The 25323-nt window shown below is 39.3% G+C and overlaps 1 protein-coding gene across 2 annotated transcripts in view; it reads right to left on the minus strand.

Annotated features, from left to right (window-relative positions):
• The window catches only part of rbpjb (recombination signal binding protein for immunoglobulin kappa J region b), an 86766-nt gene that overhangs the window by 19329 nt on the left and 42114 nt on the right, over positions 1-25323 (minus strand). For both annotated transcript variants that reach the window (XM_060825103.1, XM_060825110.1), the window contains exons 4-6: positions 12116-12281; positions 7735-7909; positions 4402-4539 (exon numbers count right to left, since the gene is read on the minus strand). In XM_060825103.1, the coding sequence (XP_060681086.1) occupies positions 4402-4539; positions 7735-7909; positions 12116-12281 (479 nt within the window). The remainder of the gene's footprint in view (positions 1-4401; positions 4540-7734; positions 7910-12115; positions 12282-25323) is intronic.

Genomic DNA, 25323 nt, shown 5'->3' on the forward strand with positions numbered 1-25323 from the left:
ATACTGGCACACTCGACCAAATCTCTCCTCATTTAATAAACTTGTCCCTCCAGGAATCAGCCAAGTGAAGGTTAGCTACACTCCTTCTATGGCAAGTTTATCCTCTCTTTGGGAAGGAGACCAAAACTGCATACAGTACTCCATTGGTATGGTTCACCAAGGCCTTATACAATAACATTTCCTTGCTCTCCTCCTTCAATCTTCTTGCAAAGAAGAAGAACCTACCTTTTGCTTTCCTAACGGCTTAAGGCAAATTTGCTTTCAATGACCAGTGTACAAGAATGCCCACGCCAACTTGTATCGCAACATTTTCCAATCTATCACTATTTAAATAACAATCTGTTCTATTGCATGCAAATTATTTCTGCATTCAGAATCAGTTCAACAAATTAATAGCACAAAACTGCTACACATGGGTAAAATAGGATTGTGATTGTGGAGATATGACTGTAGAGTCATCATGATTGGGAACTTAGCATCCAAGAGTATTTTATCTTTAGGAAGAATAGTTGAAAGGAAAATATGGCATTGTTGCAAAAGACGAATTCAATGCAATAGAGCGAAACCTAAAACTGGAATTAGGTTGGCTGGAACTAAGATACAAGAGCACCACATCTGGAAAAGTGGCCAAACCATGGTTAACAGAAGCACTGAGCGTAACATTAGACTTAAAGAGTCGTATAAAGTTACTAGAAAAATTAACAAACCTTAATACTGGCAGCAATTTAACATTTAGCAGAGGAGGATCAGGGGTTTGAGATTAAGAGGGGGATAGGTATGGTATCAGCATAAACTTGCCAAGTGCATAATAGACTAAGGACCGCTATATGTATAAAAAGAAAAAGCTTAGAGAAGATAAATGCAGGATCCTGATAATCTTAAACAGGTTCATTCACGATGAAAACAAAAAAAAAGTTGAGCAATTAGACAATTACATTTGCTCTGAAGACAACAAAAAAAAGCTTCCTAAAATGCTAGTGTCTTTCAGGAAGGAGAAATAGAAGGAAATAAACTTTAGAAAAAAAAAAGGAGCTGGAGAAACTAATGGGACTGAAAGCAGATAAATTTCTAGGGCCTGATAATGTCCACGCCAAAGATATAAAGGTGGTGGCAGTGGATACATTTGCTGGCATCAAAAGTTATTGTCTGAGATTTATGTCAAACTCTATTGTACAGGTAAACAGGATAAAGAGATAAACAAAATTTGTGTTAATTATTTTCAAATTACAATGAATTGCCCCGTAACTGTACTACAATGATTATGATTGCTTTTAAAATAAAACTGGATACACTGTAGCACAAATTACCCAGTAATTATATGTTTTTGTTACATCAATTATCCTGGAGGAGAAAGTGAGGTCTGCAGATGCTGGAGATCAGAGCTGAAAATGTGTTGCTGGAAAAGCGCAGGTCAGGCAGCATCCAAGGAACAGGAGATTCGACTTTTCGGGCATAGGCCCTTCCCCAGGGCTCAATTATCCTATTAATGAAGTGGCTGTCCATATGCTCTATCTAGTTTCAGCGCTCATTTTGAGATGAAAATAACTTCAGACTATTATTGATCTAGTCTCATCTCATGGATGGTACTATCCTTTTCCTTAGTGATCAACTGAGATAGGAGATTCTCGGATGATGTGCTCAATGAAATAGGTAAAGTCTCTTTCAGAGCTGAAAATGTGTTGCTGGAAAAGCGCAGCAGGTCAGGCAGCATCCAAGGAACAGGAAATTCGACGTTTCAGGCATAAGAAGGGCTTATGCCCGAAACGTCGAATTTCCTGTTCCTTGGATGCTGCCTGACCTGCTGCGCTTTTCCAGCAACACATTTTCAGCTCTGATCTCCAGCATCTGCAGACCTCACTTTCTCCTCGAAAAGTCTCTTTCAGCAAAGCAAAAACTTTAAATAACTAAATTCAGCTGATATATAAGTCTGATGTATTGTGGCAGTATCATGTACCATTTGGCATGAGGTTAGGCAGATGTAAATATTATTTGTTTTTCAAGAGTTTCAACTGTACCCGGTTTCACTTATTGTGACACCAATATCCGCAACTTCCACTATTACCAATAATCTAGATACTATCATGCCTTTTTATTCAAGATCTTGAAACATTAAGTACACGCGAAAGGGATTCAACACATCTCAAAAACAAATGTGAATACCGTGGACAAACACACTAAAGTTTCATCAAGTCAACTACTTTTAGTAATATCACTATACTATTTCAAATAAAAAAAGCTCAGATTTTACAGAAATTCATCCTTCACTTATTCCCCTCAGTTAATATTTTTGCTATTTTTATAATTACAATGATAATGAAACTTGATCATTTTACAAAATTAAAATCAATTCACAAATGTTGATTACTAGTATGACAAAAAGTGAACTAAAAGCAAAATTTCCTCATGTAACTTCAATGTTGGTGACATTTCAATGTAGCCGGTTGGGCATCCAGGAACCAGTATATTATGCTAATACTACATTACTGTCACTCCAATTAAATTGTATTTGAATATTACATTTAGTCCAATCATACTTGATTTTTTGAGCAATTACAAATTTGATTAAAGTGTCTGTAACTATTCTGATATAAAGAAAACTTATTAGAAATTAACAAAATGGCACTTTAGAGATTAATAAATGAAGGCTTTCATTAAAGATTCATTGAGGCCCTTCTTAATGCACTCTTTACAGTAAAATATTCATTTGCCTTGTAAAATTACGTCACCCACAATGACAACTAAATTGCTGATTGCTCAAAGCTAGTGACTTGTTGAGATGAAGGTCAATAAGTAACAGCAACAATATGGTATCTCACTCCATGTTTGAAGCAATATAATGAATATCTGCAGGTCATTGTACTGTTAAATACAGCACAATAAAGCCCTAATCTGTGCTCAATAAATATTCATACTTGCACTTTCCAGGAAAGGAAGGGAACTGGTTCACTCAGTAGCAACTAGGAGTGGAAATTATAGTTGATATATAACTTTTGTGTTGAAGTCAAAAACGATTGTATTTCAATTGTTGTTCTGGCCAACAACTGTTAGCTTTGCTGACTGCTCTCTGCCACACTAAGAACGTTAGGCCCACATGGTTCATGTTATGGTGCCAACTAATATTATTGGTCAAATCTCATCCCCAAATTAAAATTGGACTTGATGTATAATAGCATTGCGTGTTGTGTTCTAACAAGGCTACCCCCTCCCCCCCCCCCCCCACGACAGATGCATGCAATGTCGCAGATTTTGCTTTAGAGAGCTTAAGTTAAAGAAATGAAAATGAAATAGAATAAACCAATTTACTTATTATACAAATTCAAAGAGTTTTAAACACAGCAGCTAAGGAGAATTCCATTCATCCCAAACACTTCTTGAGGTCACAAAGAGAACACCTGTAGTGCTGAACCCAACACCAACCTTTGGTCAGAGTTCACACTAGAACCTTGTTCTTTAATATCTGAATCAGTTTAAGGTAACTGTGACTTTAACTCCAAGTCTGGAAACACTGATAGCTCCAGCAAGAAACTATCATAAGCCCGAGCTTGAGCTAACTCAGCTTCAATTAACCTCTTCAAAGTTTTAACCTAATGTTGCTGGAGAAAACCAACTCCAAACTGAGGCAATTTAATATCACCATATTCTCTTTCACTCAGGAGCTTGCTGTACACATGCAAGGACTTCATATAGCTGCCCAAAACAAAGTACAACTAAAACAAAAAACCTTTCCCCAAGCTATAGGTGTTTCTATTAAGCTTAAAAAAACCTCAAATCTCAAAAATTTCAAATAGGCCTTGAAGCACAACAGCATTTTCAACTTAGCCAAGTGAGCCAAAACAGACATAAACATTAGGTTGTAAAACTAGCCCCCCAACACCCCCCCCGACAAAGTATTTGAAAGGAAAAACAAGTTAATTATTAACTTCTGAAATACAAAACTGAGGCTCCTGAACAATAATTCAAAACAGACTTAAAATAAGTGATAGCAAAATGGATCAGTTTATATCTCATTCACTGACATCTGAATTTTAATTTTAAAATTTTAGATCGTCTTTTTTCATACATAACGTGCTAAAGCTGGATACAAATTTCTTGCCAATGACAGCACCTCAGTTATAGAAAAAGAGAAAAGCTCCTAACCCAACACATCTGTGATCTTGCAATTTTAGGGATCAAGCTGCCAGAAGGACACTGTGCGCGCATGTGTATGGTGGAAGAGGAGACACATTCTGAGAACCAAGGAGAACCCAGTGCTCCAAAGTTGTTGCTCTCTTCTGGTTGGATTTTGTTTTATGGATACAATGGGGATATGTTTTTGCAAGATGACGGTTGTGTCTCAAGTAACATTAAATATAAAAATAATTTCAAGCAAAACACAAGCATTGGTTAATTGTTTTTACTTACATAAATGGATGTAAAAAGCTCCCCACTGTTGTGAACTGGCATGGAAATTTCCTCCTTCTACATGTAGATAACGTGTGCTGACAGTCTGTGAACGAAGTCTGTTAAATAATGCCACCTTTGTTCCTGATGCAATACATACTAAAGATAAAAAAAAAGCAATATCACAACAAAATACACAGATAATAGCTGGGGGTGTACTACATTGAACATAGACACAGCAGTACAACATTCAGGCACTTGAGTATGTTTCACAATACATGGCTCATCTGTGGGCTAACTTCATACACCAGCAGCACAGTGGTTAGCACTGCTGCCTCACAGCACGAGAGACCCGGGTTCAATTCCCATCTCAGGCGACTGCCTGCGTGGAGTTTGCACATTCTCCCCATGTCTGCGTGGGTTTCCTCCGGGTGCTCCGGTTTCCTCCCATAGTCCAAAAATGCGCAGGTTAGGTGAATTGGCCATGCTAAATTGCCCATAGTGTTAGGAGTAGGGGAATGGGTCTGGGTGGGTTGCGCTTCGGTGTGGACTTGTTGGGTCGAAGGGCCTGTTTCCACACTAAGTCATCTAATCTAATTCTAAAAAAACCTACCTTCCACCTATATCCCAGAATGCTTAAAGAAATTCTCAATCTCAGATTTAAAATTAACTGATCCAACATGCACTGATATTTGTGGAAAAGTGTTCCAAATATCTACCAATCTTTACATTTATGAGTGCTTCCTGACATCGCTCCTGTATGCTCTGGCCCTAATTCCCAGACTATGCCTGCTAGTTTCAGAATACCCAACCAGTGGAAAGTGTTTAACCTGGTCTGCCCTGTCTCTTCTTGTTACTACCTTGAAGAATTCCATCAGATCACCAGTTAGCCTTCTAAATTCTAGAGAAAAGATGCCTAATTTGTATAGTCTCTCCATATAATATAACCCCTGAAATCCAGGTATCATTCTTGTAATTCCACATTTGACTTCCAAGGTCAATTTCTCCTAAGATGTGGTGCCCACATCTCCCCTCAGTACTCCAAGTGGGGTCTAACCAGGGTTTTGTATAACTGCAGTAGAACGTATACTCCAGCCCTCGACATATCAAGGCTAGCATTCCATTTGCTTTTCTGATTTTTCTAAAACCTGTTTGAGACATTTAAATAACTATGCACCTAAACACCCAAGACTCCCTGGACATACAACTTATTTAACTTCATAGTACTTTCTAAATTCTATCCATCCTTTTTCAGTCCAAACTAGATAATCTCTCACTTACTTACACTGAACTCTACCTGCCACAGTTTCACCCATTTAGTGTTGCTCTGGAATTTTATGCTATAATCTACATCGAGGTTTTATTTTTTTTCTCAATTTGTTCTGTAAGTGCTTGAGGTTATAGGCATTTAATAAGAACGACTACATAGTTTACAAAGTGACTACCTTTACTTCAACTAAAATATCAGATTTGATTTCACTCATTTCCTTTGCTTTTCACTGTTTCACTTCCCAATTTATTCATTACTTTTTCTTTTCATTACCTGCTCCTTACTATTCCAATGATAAAATCCCATTCTTTTTAAACAAAACTATATTTTGATCTACAATTTTTCAACTGTTTCTATAACTTTAACAAAATATTCACTCCCATGCTAATTCAATGAATAGTTGATCCCAAGACCAGGAAGGATTCGGATTTAATCCTTTGTCTACACCAAATTAGCTGATCTCAGCAGACTGCAAACGTAAGTATTTTAATTAGACTTGGTTCCAATAATTTAGATGAAACCAACTTTTGCTCCTATTAACAGCTACGTTGCAGAAAATTCTGTTGGAAATAAAAGATGTGTAATTCAGAAGGCCAGGTTTGGGCTCAGCACTTAGGCACCCACAGTGGAATGATGTAGAGTTAATGCTCACAATGAACAATGGTCAACTTGGATGGAAGGGACCAGACAATAAATTAAGTCTATATAACCTTAAGCAGTAAGGAATTAATAATTTCTTCAGGAAAGGACAGATGATGATTCATAACAGCAAAGTAATGTAAATTACGTGAAATGAAACAAAGAATGCCAGAAATGCTCAGCTGGTCAGGCAATCACTGCAGAGAGAAACAATGTGTTATTTCAGGTTGCGACAAAGCCACTCCTTTAACAAGGTTATGCAGTCCTTGGTGTTTTTTTTTAAGATGTGTCATTTATGACACAGACTCTGAAAAGTCTGGGGGGTAGGGTTTTAGGGTTAGTTTGATAATAGCTAACAGATACTGCCTCAGTCAGAGGCTTTCAAGTTTAAAAAACACTGGTACAATGAAAGGGGTGCAGCCAATTCTTCCAGAGCAGCTTTTCTCTGGGTTTAGCAGCAGTGTGAAAAAAACCTGCAGGCCCAGGCAGATACTCTCTCTCCTGTAAGAACATGTGTTTGATTTTACCTGTTGTGGCAAGGGGTGTTTATGGGGATTACAGTCATCGAGATGTACCGCATGGAAACAGACCCTTTGGTCCAACTCGTCCATGCCAACCCGATATTCTAACCTAATCTAGTCCCATTTGCCAGTACTTGGCACATATCCCTCTAAACCCTTCCTATTCATTGACCCATCTATATGCCTTTTAAATGCTGCAATTGTACCAGCCACCACTACTTTCTCTGGCAGCTCACGTCATACATGGTCAACCTGATGTGTGAAAAAGTTGCCCCATAGGTCTCTTTACATCATTTTCCAAAATAGATGCTGCCAGAGCTGCTGAGCTTTTCCAGCAACTTCTGTTTTTGTTTCAGATCCAAAGCATTCCGCAGTTCTTTCAATTTTTAATTAGATTCTTTAAACATTGTCTATCCTCCAGACAATCACCTCCCCTAGTTCCCATTCTCTCAGCCAACTGAGCAGAGCTAAAAAATCATCAGAGAAATGCAAACAAATTCAAGTCAGGTATGTGGTGCATTAAAACAGCATTTCTTTAGATGATAAGGATCTTGCTCAACGTTGTGCTGTGCAAACGTAATTCAATTACGAGCTTTATAGTTTTCCCTCTGATGGAAATAGTTGATTTGATTGGAATTTTTCAACCTTATTAAGCGTAAACATTGCAGTTTAGCTTCTCCAGTCTTCCTACCAAACTGGAAATCAGATGACCAATTACTCCTGTATGCATGGTAAGCTTGAATCTTAAAGCTTGAGAATGACCAACTTGTTTCTAAGCGAGCCATTATCCAGGGCACTAATTTTAAATCATGCTTGTTTTTTAAAAAAAAATGAACTACAAATCTTTCAAAATGAAGAGTTGTGTGCAATATCATCCATTGTACAATGACATAATATTTGAACACAAAATGCATAGATACTCACAGTCTGCATTTTTCAAGGATTGTTTCTTTTTAGAAGGTTTGGAGATTACTTTGATCCGCTTGCTGTGAAAGACGCCGATGTCGTCACTATTACCATAAAACATTTTTACTGATAACATGAAGTGCTTTCTCTTGTCAGAGTCTGATATGTACAATGTTTTGGCTGTGCAATAGTTCTGCAACAGTAAAAGGACAAGATTTTGTTAAAATAAGCAAATAAAAGTAGAAGCAATATGGCCCATGAGACCGAGACAAGATGGAATTTCATGGAACTGGTCTCAGGTTTTCTAGACATCAATTGCAATGTAAATTTTACAATGAAAAGTAGAATCGCACATTTTCAAAATAGCTAATACATGACATTGAAGCTTGTTGGTCTAGGTTTAGAGCTTTCAAACTATTGAGTGAAAATTTATTAATTGTGCGTCATTTCTGGGGGAAAGAGGAAAAACAAATTGAAGTCAAAATGATCAGTCATTACAATAATAATTAAACAAAACAAGGCAAGTGATTAAAATCAAATTCTAAGACTCTGACATGCTATAATCAATTCCACCAACTTCAACTGACTACTTTGATCTTTCTTTGTACTGCCCTGCAAAAACATGGCGAGATTAGTTAAGGATATCTGGTGGGCATGGATGAGTTGGACTCAAGAATCTATTTCTATGTTGTGTAACTCCGTAACAAATTTTAACAGACTTGTTATACAGGACTTCCCTTCGCAAAGCTGTGCCTACTCAGCCTTATATTCCCATGCACTTTCAGTACCCCGCAATCACATCTTCAGTAATGGACTCAATCTTATTAACAACCAAGGTCAGGCCTATAGTTTTTCATCATCTGCATCCCTCTTTTAAACAGGGGTGTCACATTAGCCACTTTCCAGTCCTCTGGGACCCTCCCTCACTCCAATAATTCTGCAAAGATCACCAACAATAATTCCACAATGTCCTCAGCTATGTTCTACAGCACTTTGGGGTGTACTCCATCCAGTCGGGATGACTTACTTGCCTTCAGACTTTCCAGCTTCCCCAGCACCTTCTCCTTAATTATGACCACTACACTCACTGCTGCCCTCTGATTCGCAAAGTTGTGGTATGCTGCTGGTGTCTTCCATTGTGAAGAGTGATGCCAAGTACCTATTCAGTTTCTCTATTTCTTTGCTCTCCCATTGTTACTTCTCCAGCCTCATTTTCCAGCAGTCCCAACGTCAACCTTTGCCTCTCTCTTACCTTTCAGATACCAAAACAAACTCTTGTAATTTATTACTAGCTAGTTTACTTTCATATTTTTTCACTCGCTTTATTGCTTTTTTAAAAGTAACTCTCAACCAGTTTTTAAAGGCTTCCTCATCCTCTGGTTTCCTACTAATCTTCATCACATTGTATGCTTTTGTCTTTTGCTTTTGTACAGTTCCTCACTTCCCTTGTCAGTCACTTGCCTCATCCTCCCCTTAAATTCTTCTTGATGGGGATGAATTTCTTGTCTCCCCTGAGTTAACCCCAGAAACTCCTGCCATTGCTGCTTCACCATTTTCCCTACTAGGCTCCTCTTCCAATCAACGTTAGCCAGTTCCTCCCTCGTGTCTTTGTAGTTACCTTTACTCAATTGTAATAATGTTACAGTTGACTCAATTTTCTCCCTCTCAGACTGCAAAGTAAATTCTACTGTATTACTGTCACTGCCTCAGAGGGGTTCCTTCACCTTCATCTCCCAAATCATTTTCATTGCTTATCGTTTGTAAGCTTTCCATTTTTGGTTTGTAATTTGTAATGGCAACAGTGCAGAGGTCCAGGGAAGAAGAGTCAGATAGTCATTAATATTATTTAATTTTAAGGACAAACTAAAGGTTTAAATCAAAGTCAAGGAAGGAGAACTTGGCCTTCTCAAGGGTGAACCCACAGAAAGCAACTAGCCTGGATGGGGACCACATCATGCACGCAATGCTGCATGGACCAGTTGGCGGGTCTATTTGCAGACACTTTAGTCTCTCCTTACTAGGATGTGAGTTTGCCACTTGCTTCAAGACAATCACTATATTCCTGGTGCCAAAATAAACATTAGACATTGTGCCTTAATGAATACTGCCCAGTGGGTCTGACATCCATCATCCAATCCAGCCTCCCAGACTGCCTTGATCTGCTAAAATTCATCTCCCATCACAATAGGTCTTCAACAGATGCCCATCTCCCTGGCCCTAAACTCATCACTGAACAAGAGATGGCATCAGTGTCCTTGGAGAACAATTGGATCAATTGCAATTGGATCGTCAACTTCCTGATCCACAGACTGTAATCCGTGTGGACAGGTGACAACACCTCCTCCATAATAATTTTCAACACCAGGCCCCCACAAGGCTGCATACTCAACCCACTACTATATTCTTTACACACTTAAAATTATGTGGCAAAATTCAGCTTTAATTACATTTACACTTGCTGATGACATCACCATTGTGGGTCATATCTCAAACAGCGTTGAGGCAGAGTACAGGAAAGTGATACAGTTTAATGGCTTGGTGTAACAACAACAACAACAATCTCGCTCTCTCAATGTCACTGACTTTACCAAATGCAGAAGACACATTTCTGTCTGTATCAACGTTACTGAGGTGGAGGTGGTCAAGAACTTCAAGCTCCTTGGAGTAAATATCACTAATCTGCCAGGAGGTCCATTCACACCAATGCTGCAGTCAAGAAAGCACACTAACACCTCTACTTCCTTACAGGGTTAAAGAAATTCAGCATGAAATTCAAAGACTCTTAGCAAGTTTTATAGATAAACCATAGAAAGCATTCTACCTGGACACATTACATCATGGCATGGAAATTGCTTTGCCCAAAACCACAAGAAATTACAGGTTATGTAATTACAGGTAGAACAGCATTTATTCATGCGACGGTTGAATAAATTGTTAAAGTCGGATTCAAATGAACATAGCCAGTCATCTAGCACCTCAAACACGTTCCAGCATTAAATTTAATCATGGCATCCCAACTCAATGCCCCATCAACAATGCCAAAGAACGTTTGTTAATCTGTAAAACTGCAAATGAATTAGCTGTCAGAGAAAGTGGTGGAGGCTAGTACAATTCCAACATTGAAAAGACATTTGGATGAGTACATGATTAGGAAGGGTTTAGCAGGATATAGGCAAATGCTGACAAATGGGATTAGATTGATTTAGGATATCTGGTTGGTATGGTTGAGTTGGACCGAAAAGTCTGTTTCCCTACTGCACATCTCTAGGACTCTATTTGCCCCAGTATCTAGAGCATATTGGAAGAGCAATTTACATAATTTCATTATAGTTGGCAAAGGCATTTCCTAGTTTCTCTATTAAGATCATAGAATCCCTACAGCGTGGATTAAATGGTAACATTTTAATGATAGTATCAAGTGCTTTCATGCTTGATTCCCCCACCAGAGGAATATTTCCCTGAAAGTACCTTGTTGAATTCTTTAACATTTAAAACCAATCAAATCAACCCCTCAATCTTCTGTACTCCAGGAATCAAATACAAATTTACACAAACTGTCCTCATAAGTGAGGTTTCCAAACCGCAATAACATGCAGAAGAATTTGAAACTACACTATCGAAGTATATTTTCTTTATGATGTACAAAATGAAATCTAGTCCTCTGGACTGGGTCTAACTGAGACCCTGTGAAACTATTCCAAAAACTTTCATTTTGTAACCAAGCCCCCTTCAGATTATTTTAGGCTTTGTTCTATCAATCTGTTTGGATATACCTCCATGGCCATCACATCCCGAGGTGGGACTTGAACCCTGACCTTCTCACCTTGAAGTAGGGATACTACGGCTGTGCCACAAGACCCTCCATAATTCACTAAACTTGTTAATAACTTTTTTGCGCCTGTTTATTAGCTGAGTCACTAAAGGTGGCCACACACAAGTGATTTTCAAATGCAAATGATCTTTGAATCTAAGCCATCTCTCAAATCCTGTAAGTCTGCATCTCAACAGCTGCTTTACTTTTCACTTCTACTAGTTTCCTAGGTAAAATATTGCAGTTAATGTCCAAGAACATAAAAGTAAAAATATGGACAGAAAAAAATGAATGCTATGACAAGTTTCCATTCTGCTTATTTTACTAAGCAGTATTTCCAATATTTCATATGGTCCACAGAATTCTCACAGACCATATTGTGCTAAATGAATGTTATTGCAACCTCATCAAAATATCGCTTGATGCAAAACACAGCCAATAAACTAGTTAGTTTGGAATGTATTTGCAACTAGTTTGCACCAGTAGACTATTTCAAACAAAAATATACAAGATGTACTTTAAATCCATGCTTGTTGTTGATCGTTGTATTTGCAACACAGTCATGCTCATTACTTAATAGGACTCTACCTTTCCTTCCAAGTTAAGTTGCTGCATTTCTTGGTCACTATTTCCAATTCCAATAAATGCACATGGCTGTGATTCTTGCTCGTTGCATCCATCTCGCTCCATCTGATCTTTCTTTTTCTTCCAGCCACTGCCCATTAGATATACACATGGAGGGGGGCAGAAAAATCTGCAATATAAAACATTCAAAATGTTTAACTAATATGAATATGCTAGCCTTGGATTGAAATACATGAATACCAGTACCCCAAGTGGTATTTAATGCGATTTCCACTTCAGCTCCAAAATCTGATCACTTTCTGGCATGTTCTTGGTTTTCATGTGCAATGGCCAATTCAAATGGATCACAATGAAACTGAACAGTCACTCAATCATTCTTCCCCTTCAAGTTCATAGATCACAGAATCCCTGCAAAGTGAAAAAAAGACCATTTGGCCCAAAAAGTCCATACCAACACATTCCCTCATTACTCTACAGTTACTCCCGACTAATGCACCTAACCTACATTTACCTGACCTACACATCTTTGGATTGTGGGAGGAAACCCATGCAGACACGAGGAGACTGTCTGTTTGGAGTTTGCAGAGTGTCCAGAGGCTGGACTCAAACCCGGGTCTCAGGCATTGTGAGGCAGCTGTGCTAACTGCTGAGCCACCATGCTGCCCAAAGTTATAACACCACCTTTCCAGGCCTCTTCTGATATTTACTAGCTGCCAAATCAGCATAATGACGCACACAATTTTGCATTGCAAATGCTTTTTTTTAAAAAATAAACACGAATTGCAACAGCATTTTGTCAAGTACATATTTTAGCAAATATGCCATGACACTGCAGCCGAGTTAACTAACACAGAATGGTACAACACAGGAAGCGACCCTTGGCTCACGTTATTGTGCCAAACTGGACATCAAATTAAGTTAAATATTTTCAGTCTGCCCTTGACTTAAATCTTTTCATTCCTTGCACACTTGTGTACTTTTTTAAGAGCATCTTAAACACCCCTATTGTATCTGCCTCCACCACCACCAATCCCTGGAAGCACAATCCAGACTCCTACCACTCTGTAAAGAAAACTTGCTCCTCACCTCAGTTTTGAGCTTTCCCATTTTGAGCTCTCACTTAAATGCATGTCCACTCCTAGTATCAGATATTTCAATCCTGGGAAAAAAATGACTAACTGTCAACCCTATCTACACATTTCAGTTTTATAGACTTTTATAAAGTCACCATCCATCTTCTATTATTCCAGAGAAACAACCTTCATTTGTCTAGCCTCTCCTTATAAGTCTCAACCTCGAACTCAAGCAGCATCCTGGTAGACTTCCTTCTCCAAAACCTCCACATCCTTCCCATAATGTGGCAACCAGATTTGAACAATACTCTTAAGTGCAGCCTAGCCAAAGTCTTATAAAAGCTGCAAGACATCCTGATCTAGTAGTCAATGGCCTGACCAATAAAGGCAAGCATGCCATAACACCTTCTTTACTGTTGTAACTACTTGTATGCCCACTTTCAGGGATCTATGGACTTCAGGTCTAAGATAGCGGTGTACATTAATAATGTTCGTAGTCTTGCCATGAAATGGTTCATTTTCCTTAGCATTTGATCTCCCAAAGTGCAGCACTACCTTGAAAAGCCAATACTACTGTACACTTCTTTATAGTTCTGCAATGTATTGCAATTTTATAACTTTGTCAAACTAACTCACTAAACGAATTAATGTAAGCTAGGATTACAGGAGCTGTTAATTAGATATTACTTTTCAATACTGTATTCTTTAAACAACCATTTTGCATTACTATTTCTTGCATCACAAGTTTCAACTTTCAGTCGCAAATGTTTGTAATGTAAAGGGAAAATGACTTCATGATGGCTAAGTAGATGTTGTCTTACCAATCCATTCAGTGATGTTACTACATATCGTTAGAACAGGTGGGATGTGAATGCAGGCCTCTTGGTCCAGAGGTTGGGACACTATCACTGCAAGGAGCTCTAATAGTGACTATGCAAACATAACTTAAAACCACAGATTAGTTGACCTCAACAGCAATTTTTAAAAAAAATTCACTTCAGAGAAGCAGAGTCAGCACAGGGAAAGTTAAGGGATTTGTTGAAAACTAGTCATTTGTAGTTTTTATCCCCCAAGGTGTTGAACAAAATACAGCACCTTGGATTTCCATGAAAATGAATTTATCCTAAGAAAGAATGGGACTGACGATATAAAATTAGTAAGTTGTTCTAGTTATTCTGAACAGAAGTAGTTCTATAGAGAAGTAGAACTACTCTGGACCTTATAACAGTGCTTACTTCTGCACTTTTCTTGTGGTTTACCTATCAGGTCTTTCTGAACACATGAATGTGAGGGGGTAGCTACATTTTCATTGGAAGAATAAGGAAGCAATTGAATGCTGCAAATCTGGGTGGCATTGAGAAACAAGGCAAACTCAAAGTACAAATACAATCATTAAAAATTGTGTCACAGATTAGTACAAGGGGCATGGACAGGATAAACAGACAAGGTCTTTTCCTTGGGTTCGGTGGGGGTGGAGGAAAGAGGAGAGAACTAAAGGGTTTAGGGTTAGGGTGAAAGGAGAAGATATAAGAGGGGCTTAAGGGGCAACATTTTCCATGCAGAGGGTGGTGCATGTATGCAATGAGCTGCCACAGGAACTGATGGAGGCGGGTATAATTGCAACATTTAAAAAGGGATCTGGATCAGTAATATGAATAGGAAGGGTTGAGAGAGATGTGGGACACATGCTGGCAAATGGGGCGAGATTTATGTCGATTATCTAGTCGGTATGGACAGGATGGACCAAAAGGTCTACTGCCGTGCTGTATACCCCTATGACTCTATAACCAAATAATTAAGAGTTTATGAAATTTGCTACACAGAAAAATTAGGTGAAAGGATAGGACAGAGCTACAGTGACAGATACTTAAAGGGATATTTCAGAACACACAGAATAGCTTAATCTGCACAAGAAAAAAAATCCAGGGATTTCTACCTTTCTGTAGTAGGTAGAAATGGTAACAATAAAACGTAAAGACAAGTGCCTTGTCCTTGTGGACTTCATCTTACAAGGGGTTATAGAAATTGCTGATACATTTGTGAAAATTAAAACCAAAGTCCTTGGATTTGGGGAGGGTTTAAATAGATTGAATGAAAGCAAAAGCAGGGAGACAAAATGTGGGAAACTCCAGGCCCTTTAGCGGATGAAATTGCCCTGTATCACGTGGATACAGTATCAGATACACAGTATCAGTGACTTGAGAGAATAACGTAAATGCATAGGAGACAGTACAAGGCTTTACACGGCCTATGCATAAAGGTTGGACAGGTTAGGTTCATATCTGCTACAGTTTAGAAGACTAACAGGATTTAATTGAAACAAAGATCCTGAGGAGTTCTTGGCATTGTAGATGAGGACAGAATGTTTCATCATGTAGGAGAATCTGGAAATTAAGGTCTTGTTTTAAAAATCATGTGTCACCAACTTCAGACAAAGGTGAGGTGAGACTTTATTTTGAGCACCTAAAGTCTTTGAATGTTTCCACCATCTTTTCAGAAAGAAAACGACTTGTTGTATATTTTAAAGGCAGAGGTAGACAGATTCTTGTTAAATAAGGGGGTGCAAAAGGGTAGATGAGAATATGATTTTGCAGTTACCATCAAATCGGTCATTCAAAGATGGAGGGGGCTTGACAGACTGAATTGCCGCAGAGGTTTGATGCTTGGTTTATTTCAGAAAGACATTAGCTTCCATACACAAGATGAATAGTTCATTGTCAGTTCTCAGTGTTATAACAATTGGGGTGAGGCAACCATCCATCTCGTTTCTCATACTTGATGATCAAAAATCATGCATGGCTGTGAAATTAATTATTATTGAGGGGAAATAATAAAACTTTTTAAATGTAATAGCATTTAATTTTAGTGTTTCAGAAATATGGCAACAAAGCCATTTGAAATAAATTCAATTACTTCCAGTGTAGGTGCCTAAAATAGTCAAAGCACACAAGAAGAATGTTAGGTAAATAACGTGTTATACACCGGAGGAAATTGACTCCGCTGGTTAACCACAAGTTAGTTTTAAGAATTCAGGTTCTAAGAATTTACTGTAGCATGGTTTAACATGAGCAGGAAATTAGCAACAGTTTACATTGAACTCCTTTTGTTTAATAACCACAGGTGAGTAATTTTGAGAATTATTGGAATTTTGTACTTTGATATGTATACTGTTGTAGCAAAGCGCAAACATTCATTGGTACCACTGTCAAATGAAATAATTTTATTTTGAAGTGTTTGAAAACTGGAACTGGAAGCTCGAGTTTGAACAATATCAGTAAAGCTTTGTGTTAAGAATAGTGCATTTGAAATATGAACATAAAAACCTATAAATTAGGAGTAAGCCAGTCTGTCAAGCCTACTCCACCATTATTTCCCCCTCAACAATAATTAATTTCACAGCCATGCACGATTTTTGATTATCAAGTATGAGAAGCAAGATGGATGCTTGCCTCATCCCAATTGTTATAACACTGAGAACAGACAATGAACAGACACCTTGTATGTGGAAGCTAATGTATTTCTGAAATAAACCAAGCATCAAACCTCTGAGGCAATTATTTCCCATCATCAAAATCTGAAAATGCACAATGCTCAACACAACTGATAACTCCTCTTTAATATTCCTTCACAGGATGGAAGTGGCACTGGCTAGGTCAGCCTTTGCTGCTATTCTCAAGTTTCCCTGAAGAATCTGGTAGTGATCCTTCTAAAACATCTGCCGCCCATCCTTTGCTAGTACAAAACAGTGCTGTTGTGAAGGGAGTTGCAGGATTTTAATAGTGACAGTGAAGGAATGGCAAATTTGTTCCAAGTTAGGATGATAAATGACTTGAAAAGGAGTTTGCAGATAATGTTCCCATGCATCTGTATCTTTTTAGGTAATATCGGTTGCAGATGTAGAAGATGCTGTTGCAGAAACCTTGGCAAGTTGCTGTGATGCTACCTTGTATACAACACGTCAGGGGATGCGGTGGTGACGCACACGCTTGGGTCAGGAGAGAGGGTGGGTAGGTTTGCTGATGCAGACTTTGGGCAATAGTTGGCACTGGCAGAGGTCACAATTTGGAAGGGGAGCACATGCAACAAATAGGTCAGGTATTGTACACACCCCTATAAATAACAGCATAATATACTAAACAAAAGTGAATGTGATGCGCAGCTCCAATTCCTTAAATTGTAAAGTGGAGTACCTGTATTTATCTGCTTTCATTTCTATAATCATTTGTGGATTGTACTGGGACCAATCCAAAGATTGCTACCACGGAGAATCTGCTTACTCATCATCTTAGCTCATTGGTCTACACTGCCATTCAATATGATTACAGCTCATCTCTCTCAACTCCATTCGCCCATCCACTCTAACTCAAGACCTATTTCAGGCTTGGAATCTCCATAACCCTCTTACGATCAGGTGATCCTCTACCTCCAGGATCGTTACAGAAGTATGGACATCTTTTTCATGAGATTGGATAAAAACTTGAAATGTAGAAGCAAAGTTTAAACCCAGCCAAACTCTGCAATTTGTGAACCGCAGAATCAAAATAGACAATACTCATTCAGCCAGGCCTTGAACAATCAACTTCCTGTTGAAACCAGACAAGCCTGGAACTGCTTAGCCAGACGCTAACAGTCACATGGTTTGTTGTGAAACAATTATTTTACACCTCCAGTGAACCTGCTTTGTTACAAGCATGCTACAGATCTGGCCTCACTCAGTACTAGCATTGAACACTAGCCTCAGAATAAGAGGGGATAAAAGGACAACTGGAGACTCAGCTCTCTCTGCTTTGTGCATTTGCCTCAACAGCATCTCCAGAGACCACCTCAGTGAGATGACTCAAAAACCAGAGCCAGACTGAGACAAGAGAAGCTCAAATCGCTGACTGCAGATCCTGAAATAACAGCCAACCCTCAAAGACTGGGGAACAGAATGCTCCAGCCTTATTGAATGGTTTTACCAGTCATTTCAGATACAGCAGTAGGGACCTGAAGATAGGATGTAGCAAATCCTCAGTCAAAACATAGATAGCTAGGTGTAGGTTTGAGACAGTTTACTGAAGATCCTGTGAAGAGGTTGATACAGTTCGATAGAATTTATTTGAAGTAGAATATTAGTCGGATAAATATTGTTTTTCCTTGACAAAGTGTTCAATAAAGTATTCATTAAAGTTGTGTTGGGGCCTTCCCTGACTCTTGGCATTTTTGTCTCATGCATCACACCCCCATGTTAAAAAGGGTTACTGCGATCCTGTCGAGATGTGTCAGGGTAAATATACGCACCCTTTCACTTTACAACACTATACCAATGCTTTGCTGACTTTCTAATACTGAGGGTACCTTGCCAATCTGAATTTTGTTGAGGACCAAAAGTTTTTATCATACTATTCCTTAGGCTTAACCCCTTCCTGGAAAACAGTTGGAGCAAGAAATTCCCAAACTGTTTATTCTAATGAGCAACTTTCAAAGTTGAGTTTTGGCTCAATTATTTTCAAAAAGCACCGGAGACTGAAATCACTCATCACATGACTAGCTGCATAGAAACTGGAGAACATGCATACAAAGTGCAGAAACAAACCACATTATAAACCATTGTTCTAAAGTCCCACTTGCTGAAATTCTCTTCATAACTTTCATGTGCATAACCTTGCACATAATAAGGTGCACCACAGCTAAGTGCGTAGTACAAATTAACTGTACAGGACATGGATAGCAAATCAGGAAAGGGGATGGTCAGTTGTTTGCTAAGCTTTGAGTTTCTAGAAAATAATTTAGAGGATAGATTCGCAACATGTTGAATTGCTGCAACTAATGCTGTGGTAGCATGGAGGGAAAGTTTAGACCGCAAACTGCTGAAATGAGAAATTCTGGAGTGTGTGTGTTTGGTGGGAAAGAGAAAGCCAATCCATTGTCACAAGGATCAGTTTGTGCAGAGCTATAAAACAGCAAGAGCATCAAATAGTGGTAGCAATTGTTTGCAAGCCATTGAACAGTAGCAAAGTACAGCACAATATAAATCTGGAAATTAGCGGTGTTGGTAGCAAGAGCAATACAGCAATCATAGGGGCCTTCAATCTACAGATAAATTGGGCAAACTAAATTTGCTAACGCTGTGAAGGACAAATTAATAGCACGTGTTGAGGAACTACAGAATGGATAATTTTAAATCTGGGATTGCACAATGAGAAAATGATAATTAATAATCTTGTTGTAAAGGTACCTTTATGGAAGAGTATTCATTAAATGATAATATAAAATTCTAAGCCTGAAAGTACAATGATCATTCTGAAATTAAAGCCTACCTTGAAACAAAAATCTATGGGTAGATTTGGATTTGAGTGTATGAAGAGCCAATGAATTGTGCTCCACGAGAGATACTAAAGAGCTATGACTGCAAACAGGCAATTGGTAGCATTTGAACAGTTAATTCATGGTTTACACTAAATTCAGATTCCTTTGAAAAACAAAAATCCAATCATGACAAAAAAAATTGTTCTAGATTAAAGGAAGACACTAATGAAGTTGGCAGAAAATCAATATAATTGCGGACGGGGAGCACTTTAAAATTCAACAAAAGGAGAACCAAAAACGCTTGGAGAAAATGTCATATGAAAGCTAGCAAAGCCAGTACTGATAGTCGCCAAGTTCCGAACGGGTTCCATTCTGGATTCTATTTGAAAGTTGATTTATGCAAGCTGGAACAGTGTAGGACAATGTAAAGAACAAATTTTTTTATGCCAGGTCAATAATTTCACCCATGGGGAATCGTGTTGGTAAGCACAAGCATTCTTCAGTTGGATGCTCATAAATTGACAGCCCCTGTAAATGTTTTTACAAGCATGCAAATTGGAAAAGATTAGCAAAGACAAACATGAGTATGTGCCAGGCAGAGACAAGAGAATCTACAATGGAAACAAGAAAATTGCACAGAATCTAACCAAAAAATGGTCTTCATAGAACAAGATAGAAAAAAAATCTCCCAGACCCAATGGACTAATGAGAACAAGGACTGAAAGAAATTAGCATTAGTTTAAAAAAATAATAGGGCCATAAATGGAATGTATGTGGATAAATCTTCTGAACCTCATGATCTCAGAACAATGGATGAGGTGGCTGTAAAGATGGTGAACAGGTCAATGGACATCTAAAATCCTATGAATAAAAAACTGTTCCAGCAGACTGAAAGGCAGTGAATCTCACCTACCTATGCCTGTGATATGATAGCAGGACATTTTGAAAGTAATGGTAGGATTGCGCAGAGTCAACGTGAATTTACGGAAGGGAAAATCATGTTGGACAAACCTGTCAAAAGTTTTTGGATGATGTAACTAGCAGAACAGAAAGGAGAACCTGTGGAGACAGTGTATTTGGATTTTCAGTAAGCCTTCAGCAAGATGTTAATTTTGATATTGAACAAAATTACACCACATAGGATGTGGCAGAATAGAACCATAGTTTGAAGAGGCCCTTCAGTCTATCATGTCTGTACTGCCAAAGCTACACAAAACCTATACTATTTCCACCTTTTAGGACCACAGCCTTGAATTTTATGACATTTCAACGTTTTAAAGGTTGAGAAGTTACCTGCTTCTATTACACACTTTAGTGCATTTCACAGCCCCACCACATTCTGCATGAAAAACATTTCCCTCAAATCCCCTCTAAGTATCCTGCCTTCCACCTTAAAATTATGCCCCTTTTTTAGTGGCCCTTCAAGTAAGGGGAACTGCTGCTTTATATTCACCTTGTCCAAGCCTCAATTATACACCTCTATCATCGCAACCTTCGCTGATCCAAAGAAAACAAGCCAAGCTCATCCAGCGTCTCTTCACAGCTAAAGTGCTCCAAGTTCAATGGTGCAATATCTTAGCAGGGATGACAGTGGAGGAACAATGGTAGATATTTGTGTATAGTGCAGAAGATGCAGAACCAGTTCATTCCAAAAAGAAAGATCGATCCTAGGAGGAGGCATGGGTTCTGTGGCTGATGAGGGAAGTTAAGAAAAATATAAAGTTAAAAGAGAAAAAGTATAACATAGCAAAGATGAGTGGGAAAACACAGGACTGGGAAGCTTTTAAAGAACAGAGGATTACTAAGAAGAAAATACGCAGAGAAAAAATGAGGTACGAAGGTAAAAGGTAAAAATATAAAAGGAGGATAGTAAAAGTTTTTTAGGTATGCGAAAGGCAAAAATATGGTTAAGACTTAAATTGGGCCCTTGAAGACTGAAACGGGGAATAAATTACGGGGAACAAAGAAATGGCAGAAGAATTGAATTGGTACTTCAGATCTGTGTTCAGTGGAGAAGACACAAGCAATCTCCCTGAGGTAACAGTGGCTGAAGGACCTGCACTTAAAGGAATTTATATTTGCCATGAATTGGTGTTGGAGGGACTGTTAGGTCTGAAGGCTGATAAGTCCCCAGGGCCTGATGGTCTACATCCCAGGGTTCTAAAGGAGGTGGCTTGAGAAATCGTGGATGCGTTGGTGATTATTTTCCAGAGTTCGATAGATTCAGTATCCGTTCCTGCAGATTGGAGGGTGGATAATGTTGTACCACTTTTTAAGAAAGGTAGGAGAGAGAAAGCAGGAAATTGTAGACCAGTTAGTCTGACCTCAGTGGTGGGAAAGATGCTGGAGTCAATTATAAAGGATGAAATTACGACATATCTGGATAGTAGTAACAGAATAGGTCAGAGTCAGCATGGATTTAGGAAGGGGAAATCATGCTTGACTAATCTTCTGGAATGTCTTGAGGATGTAACTCTGAAGATGGACAAGGGAGATCAAGTGGATGTAGTGTACCTGAACTTTCAAAAAGCTTTTGATAAAGTCCCACATAGGAGGTTAGTGAGCAAAATTAGGGCGCATGGAGTGGACAGATGCATGGCAGATGCAGTTTATTGTGGATAAATATATGGTTATCCACTTTGGTGGCAAGAACAGGAAGGCAGATTACTACCTAAATGAAATCAATTTAGGTAAAGGGGCAGTACAAAGAGATGTGGGTGTTCTTGTGCACCAGTCAATGAAGGTAAATATGCAGGTACAGCAGGTAGTGAAGGCGGCTAATAGCATGCTGGCCTTCATAACAAGGGGGATTGAGTATAGAAGCGAAGAGGTTCTTCTGCAGCTGTACAGGGCCCTGGTGAGACCACACCTGGAGTACTGTGTGCAGTTCTGGTCTCCAAATTTGAGGAAAGACATTCTGGCTATTGAGGGAGTGCAGCATAGGTTCACGAGGTCAATTCCTGGAATGGCAAGACTACCTTACGGTGAAAGACTGGAGCAACCGGGCTTGAATACCCTTGAGTTTAGAAGACTGAGGGGGGGGGTGGGATCTGATTGAGACATAGGATTATTAAAGGATTGGACACTCTGGCAGCAAGAAACATGTTTCCGCTGATGGGTGAGTGCCGAACCAGGGGACACAACTTAAAAATATGGGGTAGACCATTTAGGACAGAGATGAGGAGAAACTTCTTCACCCAGAGTGTGGTGGCTGTGTGGAATGCTCTGCCCAGAGGGCAGCGGAGGCCCAGTCTCTGGATTCATTTAAGAAAGAGTTGGATAGAGCTTTCAAGGATAGTGGAGATACGGCAGGATAAGGATACTGATTAAGGATGATCAGCCATGATCATATTGAATGGTGGTGCAGGCTTGAAGGACAGAATGGCCTACTCCTGCACCTATTGTCTTATCTAGGCAACACTTGCTGGAAAAACTCAGCAAGGTGTGGCAGCATCTGTAGTGAGAAAGCAGAATTAATGTTTCAGATCCAATGACCCTTCAAGCATAAATGTGACTCAATTCCCATTCTGAGGAACAGTCACTGGACCGGATTTACACTCTCTCTCCATAGATGCTGTCAATCCTCTGACTTTTCCCAATTTCTGATTTTGTTTCATTTCCAGCATCTGAAGTTCTTTGTTTTTTTGTTTACAGTCCAGGCAACAACCCAGTGAATCTCACCTGCAACCCCTCGAGTGTAATCACATTGAGTGTATAGTGTGGAAATCAGAATTACACATAGTATCTAGCTGTGGTCTAACTAAAGCTTGATACACAACCCCTCTGTTCTTATAATCTATGCCTCCACTGATAAAGGCAAGTGTCCCAGATGCCTTAACTACCCTATTAACCTGCTTTGACACCTTCAGATATTTTTGAACAAACATCACAAGATCCCTCAGCTTTATAGTATTCTGCCAAACAATTACTCCCTTGTTTTATTACTTCTATCAAATCATCTCTCACTTATCAGGGCTAAATTCCACTTGCTACTGATCCACCCACATGACCAATCCCTTTATGTCTTCCTTTAATATAAGATCACCTTCCTCACTTTCAAAAACCCAATCATTGTCATCTGCAAACATACAGATCAAACTCCCCCTCAACGTGCTCATCTACATCATTTATATACACTGGCATTAATTTGTTAGCATGAATTAGGAATTGCAATGAGGAAGGAGTACAGAACATTATTGGAATAAATGGATCATTCTCAGGTTGGAAGTCTGTGACTGGTGGGGTACCACTAGTAAGAGCGCTTAGACCCTAGCTATTCACAATCTATTTTAATGATATGGATGTGAGATCAATAAAATATTTCCAAGTGTGGCAATGACAAAATTAGGGAACACAAGTTTTGAGAAGGATCCAGAAGTTAAGGGATTTTAGACAGGCTAAGTGAGTGGGCAAGCACATGGCAGAATCAATGTTGTGTGGAATACTGTGAAGTTATCTGCTTTGTAAGGACAAACAGAAATGCTGAGTATTTCTTAAATGGTAAGAAATTGCCCAACTGTTGATGCTCAGAAGGGCTTGGTTGTCTTTATTTATTTATATAATGCAGTAAGCAATTAGGTAGATAATCAATTTGTTGCTCCAGATTTAAATGCAGGAGTAAGAAAGCCCTATTCTAATTCAAGGGAGCCTCAGTAAGGCCTCATCTCACATGTGGCTAGTTTTGCTCTCCATATCAAAGGAAGAATATACTTGTTATTCAGGGAGTACAACAAAGGTTCACCAGACCACCTCCATTTGCAGCAACAGGGAGAGCAAGGACCAGGGGGCTGCCAGGAAGGTCAATTTTCATCTGAAATCATGAGGTCCAGAAGATTTATCCAAATGGATTCACATTCATGTATTCATTACTTTTTTTTCAATTTGTGGAATCAGCGGCCTCCATTTGCACCCAACCCCAACTCCAGCTCCTCATGGACCGCATTAGGAAACTAGAGGAACTTCGGATCATTCAGGAGGCTGAGGAGGTGATAGAGAGGAGTTATAGAGAGATAGTCACATCTACGTTACAGGATAAAGGCAGCTGGGTGACTGTCAGGAGAGGGAAAGAGGATTAGCAGACAGTGCAGGGACCCCCTGTGGCTGTTCCGCTCAAAAATAAGTATACCGTTGTGGTTACTGTTTTGGGGGGGATGACTGGGGAAAGCCACAGTGGCCAGGTTTCTGGTACTGAACTTGGATCTGTGGCTCAGAAGGGAAGGTGGGGGGGGAGGAAGAGGAGAAGACAAAGAATAGTAGATTCAATCGTAAAGAAGAGATGGAAGATTGTGGTCACAAGCTAGACTCCTGCATGGTATGTTGCCTCCTGGGTGCCAGGGTCAGGAATATCTTGGATCGAGTTAAAGGGAAGGGTGAGCAGCTAAAAGTCTTGGTACACATCGGTACCAATGATATAAGTCGGGAAAAGGAGGAGGACCTGAAAAAGAGTATAGAAACTTAGACTGGAAGCTAGAATGCAGGATGAGCAGAGTAGTAATCCCAGGATTGCTACTGGTGCCATGTGCTCATGAGGTTAGGAGTAGAGTGTGTGCAGATGGAACACATGGCTGCAGGGCTGTATAGGAGGGAGGGCTTAAAAAAATGTGGATCATTGGGATACCTTCTGAGGAAGGTGGGACCTGTACAAGGATGGGTTGCACTTGAACTGGAGGGGTACCAATACCCTTGGGTGGAGGTTTGCCAGAGCTCTTCAGAAGGGTTGAAACTAGATTGGCAGAGTGTGGGAACCTGAGCTATGGCAGCCAGAAACACATGCAGAGAGTCTGGGAGGAGGAATAGGCACTCATTGGGGCAATGGTGCAGTCAGTATGATGGGTCGAAGTGTGTCTATTT

This window comes from Hemiscyllium ocellatum, chromosome 1 (assembly GCF_020745735.1).
Source record: "Hemiscyllium ocellatum isolate sHemOce1 chromosome 1, sHemOce1.pat.X.cur, whole genome shotgun sequence".
In the NCBI taxonomy this organism is placed as follows: domain Eukaryota; kingdom Metazoa; phylum Chordata; class Chondrichthyes; order Orectolobiformes; family Hemiscylliidae; genus Hemiscyllium; species Hemiscyllium ocellatum.